At 33.2% G+C, this 12,918-nt stretch overlaps 1 protein-coding gene across 7 annotated transcripts in view; it reads right to left on the reverse strand.

Moving 5' to 3' along the window:
- The window catches only part of LOC127882102 (tumor protein 63-like), an 85,460-nt gene that overhangs the window by 12,111 nt on the left and 60,431 nt on the right, over positions 1-12,918 (reverse strand). For 5 of the 7 annotated variants that reach the window (XM_052430536.1, XM_052430537.1, XM_052430540.1 and 2 more), the window contains 7 exons: positions 7,891-7,989; positions 6,221-6,291; positions 5,175-5,440; positions 4,535-4,751; positions 4,050-4,162; positions 3,676-3,767; positions 3,354-3,475 (listed from right to left, as the gene is read on the reverse strand). In XM_052430536.1, the coding sequence (XP_052286496.1) occupies positions 3,354-3,475; positions 3,676-3,767; positions 4,050-4,162; positions 4,535-4,751; positions 5,175-5,440; positions 6,221-6,291; positions 7,891-7,989 (980 nt within the window). Of the gene's footprint in view, positions 1-3,353; positions 3,476-3,675; positions 3,768-4,049; positions 4,163-4,534; positions 4,752-5,174; positions 5,441-6,220; positions 6,292-7,890; positions 7,990-9,851; positions 10,027-11,229; positions 11,441-12,918 lie in introns of those variants that run through there. The other 2 variants (XM_052430542.1, XM_052430541.1) reach the window with 2 other exon arrangements.

Consider the following 12,918-nt stretch of genomic DNA (forward strand, 5'->3'; position numbering starts at 1 on the left):
ATACTGCTGTCATTTATCTTGTAAGAGCAGACTGCTGTCATTTAGCTTTAAGAGCATACTGCTGGCATTTAGCTTGTAAGAGCATTCTATTGGCATTAAGCTTGTATGAGCATACTGCTGTCATTTAGCTTGTATTAAAGAGCATACTGCTGTCATTAAGCTTGTAATAGCATTATACTGTCATTTAGCTTTTAAGAGCATACAGCTGTCATTAAGCTTGTAATAGCATTATGATGTCATTTAGCTTTTAAGAACATACTGCTGTCATTTAGTTTGTTAGATCATAGAAATGTACAGATGCTTATAAGATCATAGTGCTGTACTGAAAATTGTGAGATTATACTGCATTGCTGTACTTGGTCTTGTCAAATAATCATTTTATTTGTTACACTGTGCTCACTTTTACACTATGTTTCTGTAACAGAATAGAGGCTGACCTAAATGCATCAGTTGTACGCTCAGTGCTTCTGATTAATTAAAATAATAAGCTTCATCGAATGGTAAATGTCTTACTGCATAACATTTACTTATGGCTTTCACAAAATTGGCAACTGATTTAGCAGAAAGGCTTGTTGCAAAATTGGCTTTGGGAATTTATTTTAAGTGTTGAATCACCTGAGGTAACAGGTCAATATAACTCCTGACAGTAAATGTCATTTTCCCATTTGGGCATTGGTAAAATAATCTAATCTGACATAGCAGTGTCTGTTTGAACCCGTTAAACTCACAGACACAACAAACCAAACTCTTTACAACTTTTATTCGCTGTCATGCGTTTACAAAATGTCAAATATATCATACAAATATACAACTAACATCTCCAATTAAGTACAATAAATAAATTATATACCACATAAACATATATGTAAATTCTCAACCAAAAAATCAACACATTCAAATCATTAACAGACCACCTGCATATCAAACTATTGGCAGTATACATTTTGGATTCCATAAATGCAATCTTGGTTGATGATATGAATTATATGCATAATGGACATTTCAGTCAGAAAAAATATAAAAATTTAACAATGTTTGGAATATTACATAATCTTGTAAAATGTAGATAAAAAATATATGTATATTAAATTTACCTAAAATGTAAGTTTTTGAATTTGAACAATAGTAGTTTTTTTAAACTGCATCAATAAAGACAATAAAATAAACTGTGTGAAAAATGTGTTTCCACATGTACACTTACTGTTTCTGTACACAACTATCTACATAGCACTACTTCAGATCATGTTTCAAGATCATAAGACTAAAATCTGTAATTGCAGAAAACTCGCAAAAAGGAAAACACAATAACAAAAATAAACTCAAAACAAAATTCCTTGGACGGAAAAAATGACTAATATCCATTTGATACTTTCTGTTTTACATAATTAAACAAATTTATTAACAACCTACAAATACGTTGGCTTTCAACTGACAAATATAATGCAATAAAAGGAAATTCCCCCATGTAGGCACTTTGTGCATGAATTACATTAGGTAATTGTCAATTAAAAGATGAAAGAAAGGATGTAAATTTGAAATGAGAGGAGTCCTGTGTAAATGTAAAATGGGAACAGTTATGACAATGAATAATAATGGAATGTAATGACGGTTGAATGAGCTGATCTGAACACATTCATAGGTAGCTGCATTACAAGTCAGCTGGAAGAATTGTTTCCCTTATCTCTAAGTAATATCCAAGAAATTCAGAAGTCAATAATATATATATGCTATGCCGCTTCACAGCTCAGGGAAGTATGCCTCTATTTAAGCATATAAACCTTACTAATTGGTGCAAATATTAATCCGAAATATTTTTTTATTCCACAGATGTCCTTGCAGATAACATTCAGGAATTTTCAAATCATTATATATTAACAAGTTAAAGATTAAATAAATTATCTTGTGTTTCTTTACTTCGAGGTCAGTTGAACTAGACAACATAATTGTTTTACATCTCAAAATTCAGATAACATCAAGCCTCTAATTGTAAAATAAAGCTTATTTCCTGGAAAAAAACAACAGATGAGTTTCTGTTCATTGGCGATGGTGCCTTAATCTGTCCACGTCAACGAATCTAGTCGATTGTTGAATGGTAAATCGGGTGCAAAACGCCCTCATCATATAGAATGTAACAGTTGTAGGATTTAACGAGGGAAGAAATGTCTATTTTAATGGTGTTCTAATAATTTTGCCAGGTCGATGTTTTTTCTTGATTAATCGCGACTTTCCCTCTTTTGCCAAAACATTGGAAAGCCACCTGTAAATAGACAGGTGACAGAGGCTTAGCTTCCACCTATCTAAACTAAGTCTAGATCTAATTACTTTTTGGACTATGGCTGCTCAAAGATGAGGGGAGAAATTTGGTAAGTTAAGCTTTTTTATGTTTTTATCGAAAATAAATGCAAATTTACAGCTATGTCAGAAAATAGATGTTTTGTTCAATTCTCTTTGGTTAAATTGTTTTTAGTCATATAACCTCTCCATTGTTTTGGCAAAAGCAAGGAGACTTTCTGGTGCAGTGAGTCTCATATTTAAACTTTATTTAAATAACAAGTCTCTGCAAATCTGTCCGAGGCAGCAACACACTTTCAAAGAAAAATTCGAGTCACACACGAGATATGTCAGGGTGAAAATAGCAGGCAAGGGAGGTAATTATAGAAAGCGCTAAAGGAAAACAATTTGGGAAGGTTGTTATCTCCCCTCATAAAGAAGCAACCACTATCTGTAACTTAATCTGCATTGAATAAATAAAATAAATTATAAAATCATACTTAATAGTGTAGTTTTAAAAATATTTTATTGCTCAGAAATTCAAATAATCACAGCCTTTTTGCAAATAAATATTTTATTTAAATAACATTATGGAAAACGTCACAAGACAAATTGTTAAATAATATAATTTAAAATAAATAAAGACATAGATCACACACTTCTGTACATATGGACGGAATGTTGATAAAAATAAGAGGCTTTTAGGCTCTTTATATAATTATACTGAACACATTGTTTATATAAGTGAACACATAAAAAGTATAGACAGTCATTTGCTACTGTCTTGCAAGTTGTTGATTTAATCTGCGGCCATTTCACTGTCTTTTTTGTGCTTGAAATGCTGGTCAATGAAGAGCAACTGACCAATCAAATACAAGCCAGTGCTTTCAGCATTTATGAATCCAAGATTCAGAAAGCATAAAGGGAGTGAACCGCATCCGAGGAGATATTTGTTAACTTCCCTTTTATAGGATATTTTTTCTCAGGGGAGATAATTTTCATCCATGGGAGGTCTTTTGGTGCCTCCTTTTGAAGAGTATGCAAAGGGAAGTAAGCATTGTTTCCAAAGGGAGAGTACTCACTGTCTTTGCACCTCCACTTGGCGTTGCTTATAGTTTTGAATCAGGTTTTGTGGAACCTGAGCCGCTAGTTCAAGGCTGTCCCTGATCTTACATAGCATGTCATAGTTCTCTTTGCCTCGCACCTGAAAAATAAATGAACACATGACTTATTAGAACACGCATATTAAATCACTTTATTAAAATTTACAAATTCAGAAAATAAAAAACACTTATTCTCTCTGAATATTTTTTATTTTGGGATTTTTCTCAACACATTTACCTTAGTACAAAAGCAACAACTTTAATTTTACAAATTATCATGGTAGATTTATTTCTAACTTACCGTCAGAGTGAACGTTTCGTCGTCATCCAACTTCCTTTTCTTGCCTGAAGATATGGTGGTCATTTCTGTACCTAAGGTGATCTTCTGAAAATCTAAGTAAACCAGAGAAACCCTGTTAGTTTATTGAATTATTGCCAATGTAATATAAAGCTTATCATAATGGACTTTACATATTCAAAAGCAGAAATCCAGACAAAAACCACCACTTACATTTTATTCAATTTGGTTATACAGAAAGAGCATTATAATATTAAATTAAATCTAACTGCTTATATGATTTAATTAAATAAATCTATAGAAAACAACAACAGATTCTTGATTTTTATATGGAACTAATAACAAAATCATTAAGTTATTTGTTTTTTAAAACTTACTTTTCTTCATTCCCGGTACAGCAGGCAACATGCCTTTCTCGTCTGCTTTACGATCGCGACCGGGGCAGGCACAGATACGGACTTCCACGCACCGACGTCCCAGAACCTGGTTGCTGGAAAAACAAAAAACTTTCATGACATCTATACTCATAAGATGTACTGTTGAAATTTAATTTTTTTAAAGATATATATTTAAATGAGTGTAAAAGTAGACAACGAGAGATCATGGTTTCGATCCCCACTATGGCAGAGTTCTTTAGATCTCCCCCAAAGACATCATGTGCTAATTCTACCCAGGCAAAAGACTTGATAGTGTTTCAATAAGCACTTGAGTCAAAACAAATAAGCTAAAACTGATCTAAACTAATGCTTTCTCTTTTTCAAGTGTGAGTTGACTTTATTAAAAAGTTCTGTCACATCACAGAAGACTTGTACAATTTCATGGAAATCTTTTGTCATATCAATCAAATCAAAGAAATGCTTACTCTTTTTCGAGAGTGAAGATGATCTGCAGGGGGCGCCTGTTGGGCCCGCCCACACACGAACCAAGGCACATGAACTGGAAGAGGTTGGTGACCCACTCTGACCCCGCCTGGGGGGTCTCCTGGGGTATGATCACCGACTGGCGACAGGTGCACACGTCCTCCACGTACTTGGCCAGCTTGTGCTCACAGCGCACCAGGTGATTGGGGGCAGGGTGATCTATAAATTGAAACAGTACAGGTGATTGGGGGTGGGATGAAACAGTAAAGGTGATTGGGGGCGGGATGAAACAGTAAAGGTGATTGGGGGGGGGGGGGGGGGGGCAGGGTGATCTATAAATAGAATAGTATTTGTATTAGTTATTACAAAAAATTAATTTTAGCTTTTATAATTGAAACAGACTTTGTATATGAGTTTTAACAATATTAAATATTTGTTGTTTTTTTTCAGTATCTTTTGGGAGTTTGATTGATCTATCACACATTAAATATACAATATTGTATGCCAGATTAAAAATACTCGTGGATCACAATTTTTTCCCAAACAAAAAGTTCAAACTTTTACACATGGGCTATTTTCACTGAAAATGAGTGACCAGTACAAAAAAAAGGAAAACAATTGAGGCAAGGAAATTCTACTCACTCTCATTGAACTCTTTGGACGTGGCGTGATTGGGGCACCGTTTGACAGGGTCTTGAACATGCTCTGGCTTCATAAATATCGGCATTGTTCTGATGAAGGCGCCCTGAGGGGCTGGGCGGGCAGTCTTGAACCTCACTGGACATGTGGTCGCCATACGCACGTACAACTTTTTCAGGGTCTCCGAATACGTCCATGTGGTAGATTTAGTCTCTTTTGATGGTGTGGCGAAGGAAATTTCAAAGCCGTAATCTCCGGGGTAATTTGTGCTGGAAAATTTAAATATTAATATTGATGCTACGTGGTGTAAAACATATTAAGTATCATAGTAATTTCAGTTATATATATAAAACACTATAGATATTAATATGAATGAGTGCAAAATATATGATGTGTTTACTGGGACAAATAAATGTTAATTTATAAGGTTCTTCATTCAGCCATTAATTTTTTTTCGCACAGTATATACACTCAAACAGAGAATGTAAAGATAAACCTTCAATGTACTTTTTTTATCTGTGACTGGTTCAAATGATTTAACACTCTGGAATGCTAACTTCCTTTTAAAGACGCAATGTAAACCACTCTATAGTGTACTTATTCGTTTCACAAATGTTTGCCCATAGGAGACCTAGACAGACTGTTGATAAGCCAAGTTTAAACCCACCTAACATTGATTATTGATTCACATATCAATAGCTTGGCAATGCGCCAAAAGAGGCATTTCACTTTCAACAAACATTTAACAAACAACTTGGACACAAACTTCAATAAACTTCAGATATTTCATTCACATATTTTGACTTCACTGTAATGTGAAAGAAAAAGTTCAAACAGAACAAATATTTGGGTTAAGCCTTAAAATGAAATAACAGACCTATTGTGAAAATATTTACTATACAGTTCACAAGCAGTTACAGAGATAGATCACAATGACCCAGTTTTCAATAACTGCCCAGATACACTGTCAAGTCAAAGTGGGTGGGGAAAGTCAAGCTGCTAAAAACATGCATGTAGATATGTATTTATTTTTCGTCTCGCATACTTACTTAGATGGAACAGTGGGTATGGGTGATGTCATGTTGGTATGAGGACTGTATGGGGGTGGACTTGTGAGTGACTGAAAATGATAAAAAAAAATCATACACAATCATATAACATTTACTACTTCTAAAGCACATGTATAATTATACCATTAACTACTTTCAGCACACATGTATAATTATAACATTTACCAAAGCGCATGGGTAATTATAAGACATTGTCAGATATTGATGTTTCCAGATGTGGTCATTACTGGTTTTCATCATCTCAGAAACCTTTGATTAGCCGCAGAGTTGAAAGCAAATTTCTCCTTAATGGAGAACTGTATTAATGGTTCTGTTCTGATTTTACCTGACATAAAAAACCAGGACATGCTATTGTACCCATTTCTTAATTAATTGCACAGACTTTACCATTAGTGGCACAAAAAAGTTGACCAGAAAACCAGACACCACACAGAAACTCATTTTAACTTGATTACAATTACCTGTTTTCTTCAGCTCAGATATTCAGAATCCGATCAATGCAATAAGCCTATTCCCTTAATGAACCAAATATACGTAGATTGCAAGAGTTTGAATTAGAAATGACAATTTTCTTGGACCTGAGACAATCTGGTAATTTGCTAAATGTGAGTTGTTTGCAGGCTGAAGAAAACAACTAATCAGATTAGATGAAACACAATTTATCAGGCACTCGGCGCATTTGATGTTGAATGCAATTTTAAAAGCTATGAGAATTTGTCCTTCATTTTCCAATCTTTCAATGTCATTGTCAAAGAAAATCTGCTTTCATTTCTGAAGCCACAGATTGACCTCTCTTTCATTTAGGACTAGACTTTCCTTTAAGCCTCTCCATCATTTAAGGTGTCGTATATGATTCAGAGTATTATGCTACAACCCCAGGCTAAATTGCCCTGCAGAATTGTCATCAGCCAATAGCATGATTGCAATCAATAAACAGGTGAAATTTAAACACATTTTAAAAGCGTGCTCTTAATTATTAATTTCATCAATTAAAATTTGAGTTTATCTCAACCAATATCGTGTTTCTTCTACCCCACATAACAACTGCAGCAATATATTGAAATCTGATTAACCCTTTGAATGAATTCATTGCCCAGGCTACACAATCAATAAAATCAATCAACTCAGTGGGCTGCTCACTCAAAACATGAAATGATTCAAATGGGGAACTTTTTTTCTCCTTGAAACCCAGCATATGGTTGACATTATAAACTCATTGCAAAAATGTATATTTTAGAATGCAGGGAACATCAGTTTGATTTTTCTTGAAATTCAAGCTGTAATATCAAAAGATTAAAAACAATTAAATTTCGCTAAGTTTTCGCTATTTTAAAATAACAAAACAGAGAAATCTCTTCAGAAAAAGGTTTAAACAAAAAACTTGTCCGTTTGACAACCCGCTGAGTGCATGTTCTCTATTGAGCACCGTTCCGGGAAAACAGGGCTAAATGCATGTCCGCAAAGGTTCAATCATGGATGACACTTTCGGCTCTTTTCATTTTGTTATTTTAAAGAAAGCCTCTTTTTTCTAAATCCACCTGTGCGGACTGCACGGGCTAATCTGGCAGGACACTTAACGCAGAGGCATTAAGCCCAGTTTTCACAGTGCAAGGGTTATCTGATAACTCTGTTCAGTGTTTAGTACTCACCATTTCATGATAAGGGGAGGAAGCAGTGGATCCGCTGATGTTTGTCTGAGAGTCAGGGGACATTGATGAGGAGGAGGTGGTGCCTATGATTGGGTTTAACTGAAAATAGACCAATCAGAAATGGTTATTTTGGGTTCAACTGAAAAAAGACTGATCAGAAATGATTATTTTGGGTTCAACTGAAAATAGAGTCAGAAATGGTTATTTTGGGTTCAACAGAAAAAAGACCAATCAGAAATGGTTACTTTTGGTTTAACTGAAAATAGACCAAATATGGTATTTGGGATTGAAAGATACATAAACCAATCAGCAATGGTTTTATATAGGGTTTAAGTCTAAACTTTGAAGATGGCTTATACAAACAAACTGGATTTTTTGATACTTGGATTTTTTTACCAAACAGTTTTATTTGATGACAGCATGCAAACAATATTTACTATATTTTTTTTATAAAGGAATGATCTTTGCCAGCTTTTGTTTAACAGTGAACTGTTCTTGACAAAAGAAATGGGTTAGAACGAATTCCTCAGTCTCGAATTTATTAGACAACATTTCCAGACGTAAATTCTCTGCCATAAATGGTTTCTCCATTTCCTCAGGTAGCATTTTTCTGATGAATGCTGATGTATAAATGGGGAAATGATGTTATCCGTTATTAAATGCTCAATAAAACACACACGCACACCTTCACACAGGTTGGTCTGTGCTTTTTATATCTTGTGACATGCAATCACAGACAAGCACTTGCAAATGCCTCATCACCCATTAAATTCCTTAGAGGAAACAGAACACCAATAATGAGCAGGGTTAAAGTCATAAAACAATTAGTTACTTAAATTACCTGACTATAAGTTATAAATTGAAAATTGATACACTGTATGTCATAAATAAACCTCTTTTAGGAAATAATAATCATTTCTTTGTAACCCAAAGATCGAATACACAACAAATCAATTGGAATCTGTTGGACAACAATAGCAGTTGGTCTTTGTTGCCCAGAGGATTCATTATCAGGTATCATGTTGATATCAGTGGTCAGTTAACCTACTAATTAACAGCTGACCAAAAACCTGACAGGATTCAAGAGTAAGGTATCAATACAGGCAGTTTGATGCTAATTTGGGCACTGGCAGCGACAACTGTGTAACTGATCAGTTTATCACTGTAAGACTTACGATGTTATTGCAAACACTTGATGAGCTATATTAACATCAAGTGAGGACTAAATCCAGGAACAAATATTTCCAATACCCAGACAGGTGGTGTAGCAACCTTTTATGATTTTTGCAGACAACTAATTGTTATACAGAATAATCACGCACTTTATTACATTGGCTTGAAGGCATTAAATGTCCTGTTATTTTTCAACCATTATTGTAATATTACGGCTATTAACATTACTGGGGTCAATATTTCTCTATGTGAAGAAGTTATTTGCGCAGTTTTGTACCTTCAAAGCTTTAACAAACTGTCTGAAGTATTTGTTCAAAATGGTATGACATTCTGAGATGGGAGACACTTTTTGAACACAGTCTCTTGATTGTTGCTTGCATGTCAACAACAGAGATGTTCTGCAAACACTGCTTTGTTGTTTCTAAACATATTAAAGCAACATTAGGAGACTGAAAACAGTGATTTAACTGTTGACAGAGGGAGATCAAAGGCTATTGACTTGACCCTTATTGAGAGCCGCACGTAATCCTATTATTATGTCAGTGGTACAAACAAGGATTATTAAGTAGATTATAGAATACATAATAGAATATTTAGTATTGTATCTATAGTGTTTAATCCTTATTTACAAATAACTTTTTTATTATTTTTTACTTTACTTTTAATCATTTTTTGAATTTAAAGAGCAAAAATCTCATCAGTGTGCTAGTTATTATCAAAATGTATAAAGATGCATCTTGTGTTAACTTTCACAGAAAATCATTAGGTTGTAAAATAACCGAGAGTACCTTATATGGGAGGGCTGAGTGGTCCCTAAAGAAATATTGACAATCCATATCACATCCACAGAGCTATAAACAATTAATTTACTGTCAAACTGAATGTTACTCTAATGTCCAAAGGTTCGTCAATGTAAACATAAAGCCAGAGTTATGGAGTTATTCGTCATACAATTGTACCTATCTTTACATTGTCATAATTGTGTATCAACTTTTTACTAGCAATCTTTATTAGATGGTGAAGTGCTTGCATAGATAAAAACACCCCATTTTATTTACTTAAGCACTGATAGCTATTTTGAAATGTTTTAAAACGATAAACTTCATACAGTAATTTAAAACATGCTTACACAGATCATTGTTCTACTTTGTTTACAGCCAGTGCCAAAATTTGGTCAAGGGCCGCTGCTTCCATATGAAGTTATATCATATTGAACAATGAATTTTGAATAACTTTAAATTTCAGCCAAATGATTAGGTAATCCTTTCCCAAATAACCCTAATCCTTTAAAACATGTATAACAAATGAACATTCTTTTAAGAGTTTATTTTGATACAGTCATGTATATTATCAGAGTCCAAGCTTTCTTTCAACCATGTTTTCCATCTTTGTGCTCAAACACTAAGGACTTTAATAGCATTAAAAGTAGTACACACATGTGCCAGCCTAAAGACATTATTTTCCTTCAATAAATGGACAACTAATTAATTAGTCTTCTTCCGCAGTTGTCATTATAAGCCTAATGGAGCTAATTTAAACCCTGAATCTATTGCAATCAGATGAAAACGGTCACCGTGTTGGAATATTGATTTTTAAGATTAGGTTGGAGTCCACTGATATATTTTACGCAAATAAATATCGACTTCGGTTTCTGAGGGATGAAGCTATATTAAGAATAGCAGAATTATGATATTGATATAAGTTATCATAGTATGAGCTACTAGTTAACTGTCATCAGTTATATCAAATTCATTGTAATTATTATTTGCAATAAAAGGCTTCGTAAACAAGAAGTATTTCTTTAAAAATTATGTAATTAATAAAAAATTAATGAAATGAAACATAACACAAATTAATAATGTATTATAGTTGAATTGTCACAGATCCACATACAGATGTTCAGTTCACATTAAGTAACAAAAAATAAAAATAATAATACAACAATTACTTCAATTTAAAATATATCTTTGATAACTGCTTTTAATTAAGTACATAATCACTTTAAAACATTTCAAAAGTCTTTAATGTATTTAATTAATTTACCACAATGGATCTTATTAAGAAATCATACATTTTTATTTCAACCATAAAGTCTATCAAAAACCATTCATCTATTTTATCTACATCAGAACCAAATTTCAGCCAATGAAAAATCAGTGTACTCACCCGGTATGTGGTAAACCCAGTCCTTTCAAATTTGATCATTTTTGTTTGATTTTTAAATAAATAACAATATTAAAAATTTAAATTTAAAACACAACTAAACAAATAAATAAATAATAATATAAAATATCAATCTATCACAGACAACATCAAAGTAATGCACAAGTTTATTATAAACTATGGAATATTGTCATCGAGCATGTCAAGTCTGTTCTTGTATGCGAGCGCTATGGGTTCTACCACTACCAGTTGCTAAGGCATGATCAAACTTGATTGGTGATCAATAACGTGTCCAATCACATTGCGTCTCACATTATCATAATGTGGGCTAGATAGGTAAATGCTTATATCTGCAAGCTTAAAGTCTACTTGCTATTCAGCTATGGGTTTAAAACTTGTGTGTATTGAATATCAGATTAAAAACCTTGTTATGCACAAATGTTTGCCATTTAGTATTAAAAGGCAGAATGGAGCAATTTTTTGCTCCCTTGTTATAGCACAGGTAAACTACCACAATGGCTATTGAAATCATTTTATTGATCCTTATTAGATTAAAAATCTTTATTTACATGGGAACTAAATAAGCGTCACCTAGGTTGTCATGACGATTACGGGACAGTTCACTTGAATCTATAAATAGTTCAAACTTGTGGTCTTGATTACCGTTAAGTTTATATCAGCTGGTCTTTCAAACTTATCAATAAATCAGGGCACATTATATTTGAACAAAGCATTGTTTGCATTGAGGTCCTTGCTAAATCTATTGGCCCATGAAGTATGTTGAACTTGTATATTGGAGATTTACAATATTATTGATTTCAAATCATTTTTCATAGCCAGTTTGAGGGACGCGTAATAGGAGTCAATACGACTCAATGGCTCATATGTTTTGAAAAATCAATGAGTTTGAGAAATGCTCTTTGAAATAGTAGGCAATCAATATAAAAATGAGGCAGTTACTGAGTTGTGACCGTGAAATTCCCTAGGACAGATTTCCGCATGACAGGCCCATCATTTATTAAATATTGATTTCATTTATAAATGATGTTCTTTTTACGCGTTGAGGATTTACTGAGTGCATTTGTTTTTCATGCTTACATTAGAAGCCTATTAATAAGAAATAATTATGGTCACAACTTTTATGAAAAAACTTTTCTATACTTCAAATGATCAAATCCAGTATTAATTTATATTTAAGCATGAAATTTACCTATCTTTTTATTGACTAGAAAATAAAGTCAAAAGCAATTTGTTACACCTACTTGAGATTTTTGGATTGTTGTCATTTCCAAAAAGAGTTTACAACGCTTTAAATACATATTGATGGCACATTTATAACACAATATCTGTTTATGACAAATGATCTTAACAGTTACATCCCTAACAAATGGAGTGCAATTGAGACACATGGTTTCTATAGAGTTTGAAAGGGCTAGCGTGATGAATATAGGTAACTGATAGTCTGAAAGGCAATTTAAATTGCAAATGTCAATTTGTGGACAGGGAAGTAATTAAACTGTAAAAACCACAAACAAACTGAGAATGGTCAAACACTCCCTTGATGAAAACATTAGGAGAAACACCATTTAATTTGAGTTTTTTAGATGTGTTAATTAACCAAATATTATTTTAAGTTATTTAAGAAACTTTTACAATGCCTTTAATGAAGTTAAGCAGTGATGCTAGAGTTCA

The sequence above is a fragment of the Dreissena polymorpha genome, chromosome 5 (genome assembly GCF_020536995.1).
Source record: "Dreissena polymorpha isolate Duluth1 chromosome 5, UMN_Dpol_1.0, whole genome shotgun sequence".
Lineage (NCBI taxonomy): Eukaryota > Metazoa > Mollusca > Bivalvia > Myida > Dreissenidae > Dreissena > Dreissena polymorpha.